The sequence below is a fragment of the Myotis brandtii genome, unplaced genomic scaffold (assembly GCF_000412655.1).
Source record: "Myotis brandtii unplaced genomic scaffold, ASM41265v1 scaffold22033, whole genome shotgun sequence".
Lineage (NCBI taxonomy): Eukaryota > Metazoa > Chordata > Mammalia > Chiroptera > Vespertilionidae > Myotis > Myotis brandtii.
This window is the reverse complement of record NW_005358260.1, coordinates 27,647-34,338: the sequence shown is the minus strand read 5'-3', so window position 1 is coordinate 34,338 and position 6,692 is coordinate 27,647. Positions and strand designations below refer to the sequence as shown.

At 47.9% G+C, this 6,692-nt stretch overlaps 1 protein-coding gene across 1 annotated transcript; it reads right to left on the bottom strand.

The window, feature by feature from the left end:
* Positions 1–4,471: 4,471 nt before the first annotated feature.
* LOC102253576 (olfactory receptor 10H1-like) lies at positions 4,472–5,404 on the bottom strand. The gene has a single exon (XM_014539580.1). It carries the CDS (start codon positions 5,402–5,404, stop codon positions 4,472–4,474), a length of 933 nt encoding a protein of 310 aa, XP_014395066.1.
* Positions 5,405–6,692: the final 1,288 nt, after the last annotated feature.

Below are 6,692 nucleotides of genomic sequence, written 5' to 3'. Positions count from 1 at the left end.
GGTCCCCCTCAAGGATGTGTCACCCCCGCCCTCCTCTGCCCCCAGACCAGCTGCCTCTGTTCAACAGCCAGAGGGATCTCTGTGACGGGAGAATATAAAGGGTCACCTCTCTGCTTGTAGCCTTAGGATGCAGTGCAAACATCAGTGTGGTCCCCTCCGTGCTCATCTTCACCTCTGTCCCCCAGCCCTCTCAGCTCTCCAGCCCCACTCGCTCCCTGGCTGTTCCTGCAACAAACCAAGCACGCGTGGGCCTCAGGAACTTGGTACCTGCTGCTGCTCCTACCTGGAGCACCGGCTCCTACACATCCTTAGATCTGGCCTTAAATAGCAGCTGCTCAGGAAAGCCTTCCCCGATTTCCCCACACTGAGTCACCATCTCTACCATAAGCCCCAATAGCAACTCCTTTCTTTTCTTCAAATTTATCATATATTCATTAGCGTGATTAGTGGTTTAATATCCACATCTTCCCCTCTCAAATGCAACCACCTCGGTCAGAGGTCATGTCTAATTAGTTCAACATTGTATCCCCCCGCTCCCCCGCAGTGGTGTCTAAAAAAGTGCCTGGCACAAAGTAGATGCTCCATAAATGTTTCTCGAGTGAATACGTTGTCATTTTTGAACTGCTGATGTTTGGGGCTGGCTCCTTCTTTGTGGTACAGTCTGTTCTGCGCACTGTAAGATGTTGAGCAACATCTCTGGCCTTGACCCACTAGATATTATAGCACATTTCTCTCTCCTGTAGTTTGAACAGACACAAAAATGTCTTCAGAAACTTCCAAGTGTCCTCTGGGCAGGGAGGAACACTGGTGAGAACCCCTGGGATATAGGAATGAGGGAAGGCCTGGCCGGTGCACCCCAAGCTACAGCAGCCATGCCGCTTTTCATGTGTCCACATCTTGACAGCACTGATATTTCTGTAAATCATTCCATGCAGCACCATGGAAACTTTCAAAGACAGGGAATAGCAGCAAGCCCATCTCTGTACTCCCAGAACTAGCCCAGGATTTGAGACACAGAAGCCCACAAATATTTAATAGATCGATGAAAGCTGGCATGTATCGAGTGCTTACTGTGTGCCAGCCACTGTCAATTGCCCTGCAGAGATGATGCTATTTAATTCTCAGAACTATCCTCAGAAGTGGAGACAATATTATTTAACCCGTTTTCATGATGGGAAACTGAGGCTAAAAGATGAATGTGATTTAACCAAGGCCACTTTGCTTCATCACTTAACCACTTTCTACCCTATCTGCATTCAGAGCCTCTCTCTCTCTCTAAAAATTTTATCTTTATTGTAGAACATATTAAAGATGTCCCCATCCTTCCCCAATTGACCCTCTCCCCCTTACTGCCCTCCCCTCTCCCAGAGCATTTCTCTTTATCTTTTGAGAGAGCAAGGTCTCCTTTGCATCTGCGGTGGCCATGGTGTTGAGTTCTGGGGACCATAGAGAGCAGCTATTCCTGGAGAAGGAGGTTCTGGGAGGAGGGAGGCAGGTGAGGAAGCTCAGGTGAGGTAGCACCTCTCCCTGTGGCGCCCCCTGCTGGACCACGGCCCTCTTCATGAGGTCCCACTTCTGTGGCACTGATATATGATGGATACTTCGAAGTAGGTGGGTCCGATTGGTCATTTCCTCACCTCACTCCTCTCCCGCTGATCCTCAGCTCATCAACCAAAACATGAAATTATAATATTATCCTAACTACAGTTTCAACAACCTGGGGGATGAAAAGCTCTTAGGATACTGGAGTGTTTCATTTGAAGAGGGACTAATCCTCCGTGGACAGCGGACCCACAAACCCCACTGAGGAAGACACTGTGTGAAGTATTGGAATCCGAAAGGATTTACATTGGAAAGCTGGCCCTACAAAGCGTGATCTTGGATAAGTCATGCAATGGTTTTGAGCTTCAGGTTTTCCTCTTTAAACTAAGTAGATGTGAGTTTGTCTGCCCTCATCTTCCATTGCGAGGCCGTAATGAGATCCCGCACATGCAGAGTTAGCGGGAAACATGCTGTATATCCTACAAAGGAAGATGCTTTGGGGCTCCCCAGTTTTCACTGAAATTCCAAATCACCCCACTTCATGTTAACATGGGATGTTTTTTACTGCTTCAAGTTCTAGAGAAAGAATTCAACTTCAGGACAAATGATGAAGAGTTGACTATTCAACTTAAACAGGAATACACATATTTCCTTTTCTCTAACTTTGGCTAATTTGACTAATTTAGTGCTTGGGCATTTAAATTATATTTTGTTATGTACAACAGTATCACCATAAACTTGTGCCCATTACGTATTATTATAAATTGTTATTTTAAAATAAATGCATAAGTTTATATTAAGAGACAACTTAAGTTTTCAAGGAAACCTTATTTTTTTAAAAATATATTTTATTGATTTTTTACAGAGAGGAAGGGAGAGAGATAGAGAGCTAGAAACATCAATGAGAGAGACACATCATTCCGCTGCCTCCTGCACATCTCCCACTGGGGATATGCCCGCAACCCAGGTACATGCCCTTGACCGGAATCGAACCTGGGACCTTTCAGTCCGCAGGCCGATGCTCTATCCACTGAGCCAAACCGGTTTCGGCAAGGAAACCTTATTTTTTTAATTGATATTACAGGTGGCATATAACATCGTATAAGTTTAAGGTATACAATGTGTTGATTTGATACAGTTATATATTGCAATATGATTATCACTATAGCATGAACTAACACCTTTATCATGTCACTGTTAGGGTCACCAAAGGAAGAATGCACGAGCCCAAAGAACGCATGAGCCCAACGTGCTAAGGGACTATAAATTTATGAGTTCATCTGGAGACCAGTTGGACTGAGCCCCAAAATAGCGCCAGCACCCAGGGACGGGGAGTCAGAGATTTTAAGGGACTCTAGGTGGGCTTTTTCTTGGAGGAGAATTCTCTGGGCAGTCCGGATCCTGGGAAGATCTGGAGAGAGGGGAGAGATAATGGTCTTAGCAAGTGGAATGTGGCCTTAGCAAGTGGAATGTGGCCTTAGCAAGTGGAATGTCTGTTGTGAAGTGGTCTAAAGGTCAGCTCCCAGGGGAGGGGTGTCGAGTCAATGGTTTGACCAAACCCAACAGTCACATAACTATAATTTCTTTTTTCGTGGTGGGAACAATTGAGATCTAGTCTCTTAGCAACTTGGAAGTTCCTAACACAGTATTGCTATAATCACTATATTGTGCATTAGGCCTCCAGGACTTACTCACATATCGGTTACAAATTTGTACCCTTTAGCATCCCCCCATTTCCCACATGCGTCAGCCCCTGGTAACCACCATTTTACTCTGTTTTTTTACAAGTTGGGCTTTTTTATGTTCCACATATAAATGATATCATACCTGTATGCGTCATTCTCTTGAATACACATATTTTCAACAAATTATAAACACTGTGTAGTACAATCGACCATGGGCAGGTAGCATTGCGCCGGTGTGACCGTGGGTACACCTTTATCCTGGGCTCTGCACTCATTATGTGGTTCAACAAAGAGTACCTCCCTCCACCCCCCCCGCCCCGGCCCCCGGCTGGCCCTGGCCCTGAACCACATCACTCTCTAACACAGCAGGCGATTTCTCATGGTGGGACTTGGCCCTTGGAACTAACTGTAGAGACTTTTCTGTCTCTCTGCAGCTACTCAAGCTTCACACTTACAATGCAGAGGTTTTCTTGACGTTTTCTGTTGTCTTGTTACTGTTTCTAACGGCTACTGCACAGATCTGAGCAATGCTGAAATTCAGGGTGCTTTGGTTGCCTCTGCTATAATCTGGCTTAGACCTTTGTAGTCTCACAATACCAATGTTGTGGCCACCTGCTGCTACCTAGTGGAGGGTGGGGGTCTGACAGACTCCATTTTTCTTTTCGTTTCTTTTTATATATTTTATTGATTTTTTACAGAGAGGAAGGGAGAGGGATAGAGAGTTAGAAACATCGATGAGAGAGAAACATCCATCAGCTGTCTCCTGCACACCCCCTACTGGGGATGTGCCCACAATCAAGGTACATGCCCTTGACCGGAATCGAACCCGGGACCCTTCAGTCCGCAGGCCGACGCTCTAGCCACTGAGCCAAACTGGTTAAGGCCAGACTCCATTTTTCTTTGCAATATAGGTTGATGGTAGTGGGAGTAATTAGACCACCCTGGCTTCTGGCAGAAAAAGAACAGATTCCAGGTTTAATGCTACCTGACAAAGCATCCTGCAACAGATGGAAATCCTTGAATCTGACTTTCTCTGTTCTCATCTCATACAGACTTCCACCCTGAATACATCCTTGATGCTACTTAACCGTTTGAATGTTGCCTGCAAGAGTCTTTGCAAAGCTTAAAACGTGAGACAAATATCGGTTATTATATGTATACAGGGTGCCATTTCCGACGGTAGCATAGGTGACCCACCTCACCTGTCCAAGGAATTCCTCCCAGATTGTCGTATTTTTTTCTGGTTAGAGCTTAGGGAAGAAGGTCCTCTTCATGGCGCTCTTCAGCTCCTTGTTCCTGAGGCTGAAGATAATGGGGCTGAGGAAGGGCGTGAGGACTGTGTAGGTGACGGCCATCAGGGTGTCTCCTTCCAGAGACTGGGGACCCTTGGACTTGAGGTAGATGACAGAGGCGAAGCCATAGTGCACGACCACCACAGTGAGGTGGGACGCGCACGTGGAGAAGGCCTTGTGCCGGCCCTCAGCGGAGGGGATCCTCAGGATGGTGGCTATGATGGAGGCGTAGGAGAGGAGGATGAGGAGGCAGCAGCCCAGCAGGGCCGTGATGCACACCAGGCCCACGCCCAGGGCCACGGTGGACACGTTGCCCCCACAGGCCAACTTCAACAGTGGAAGCGCATGACAAGCAAAATGGTGGATCTCATTGGGCCCACAGAAAGGGAGGTGGAAAATGGCCATTGTCACCACCAGCCCCAAGACCGAGCCACCAGCCCAGGACCAGGTCACCAGGCAGGCACAGCCACGGGGGCTCATGAGCACGTTGTAGCGCAGGGGGTGGCAGATGGCCACGTAGCGGTCATAGCCCATGACCGTGAGCAGGAAGGAGTGGGTGAAGCCAAGCGTGAAGGAAAAGTACATCTGGCTGGCACAGGCCACGAAGGCGATGGAGCGGTGGGCGGAGAGCAGGTCGGCCAGCATGCGCGGGACGATGGTGAAGGTGTAGAGGATCTCGGAGATGGAGAGGGCGCACAGGAAGAGGTACATGGGCGTGTGGAGGCTGCGCTCGCCCCAGATGGTGGTCAGGATGAGCAGGTTCCCCAGCAGCGTGAACAGGTACATCAGCAGGAAGAGCAGGAAGAACATCAGCTGAAGGTGGGGGAAGGGGGAGAAGCCGATGAAGATGAATTCAGACACTGCTGAGAGGTTGGCTCTGGGCATGGAGGCTGTGCCTGGGTGGAGGTGTGACAGGGAGAGGTCAGCTAGTGGATGGAGAAAGGTCATCGTCTTCAAGGGGCTGCTCTGATCAACGACAGTGGCATTGATCGGGTTCTCACTCTGTGCAGCCTGGGATTCAATCCTCTACTCATCCTAGTGAGGAAGGTGCTATCTTGATCACCCCCACTTGAAGTATCTTGAGCATACTCATTGGGAATATTGGGGTGCAGAGTCTAATTTTTTTGAGGTGAAGCTGTTAAAATGGCAGAGACAGGACTTGAACCCATGGCTTCCTGTCTCCAAGGACTATACCTCTAGGTTTTCTCCTAAAGTGAAAATGTTCCTTCAGAGCAGCCATTTCTGCTCTGCCCTCCTGCCCCCTCCTGCCCCCTCCTGCCCCTTCTCACAGCTTCAGGTACGTGAGAAGTCCTTACCCGCTAAGGACAACTCCTCGGACCAGTGTGCATCTCTAACTTAATAGGAACCAATCAGATTCTTTCTCTGGAGTTATCCATGCCGAAAATCAGAGGCAGGGGACTGTGAGAGAATAATGTTCTGGTTTTCTCCAGCTCCCATGAGCCGTGTCAGGACGTTCTGAGGCAATGCCACATCGCCAGCAGACAAAGGGACATGGGAGTCAGCCAACGTGAGTTAGAATCCCTGCTCTGCCTCTTGTATAAACGTGAGAGAGTTTCTTCACCTCTCGGTACCCCCGTTTGCCCTTATCTACCTCAAACGGCCGTCGTGAGAAGTAAAGGAGCTATTCCTGGAATGTGACCTGGAACACAGTAGGCGCTACCGATGATCATTAAAACAGTACACTAGCTGGGCAAAGGTGCGTTAGTCTATGCCAGTGGTCGGCAAACTCATTAGTCAACAGAGCCAACTATCAACAGTACAACGATTAAAATTTCTTTTGAGAGCCAAATTTTTTAAACTTAAACTTATATAGGTAGGCACATTGTTATTAACTTCATTAGGGTACTCCTAAGGCTTAGGAAGAGCCACACTCAAGGGGCCAAAGAGCCGCCTGTGGCTCGCGAGCCGCAGTTTGCCGACCACAAGTCTATGCTCAGTAAATAACATCGATTTAATGAGAGCAGTGTTTCCTTATGAAGAACTTACCTATTTTTAAATGATCTTATTTTATTAGGCCATGTAAAGTTTAAAAGGCAGTAAACCACTGATCTCCTTTCTGCCTCTATGGATTTGCCTGTTCTAGACATTTCACATCAATGGGATCAGACGATATAGGCATGTTCTAAAGGTCCATCCATGTTGTAGCGTGTGT

Bases quoted from the DNA above. Each gene is read 5' to 3' on its own strand.
- LOC102253576 (XM_014539580.1), bottom strand. From the start codon at position 5,404: ATGCCCAGAGCCAACCTCTCAGCAGTGTCTGAATTCATCTTCATCGGC.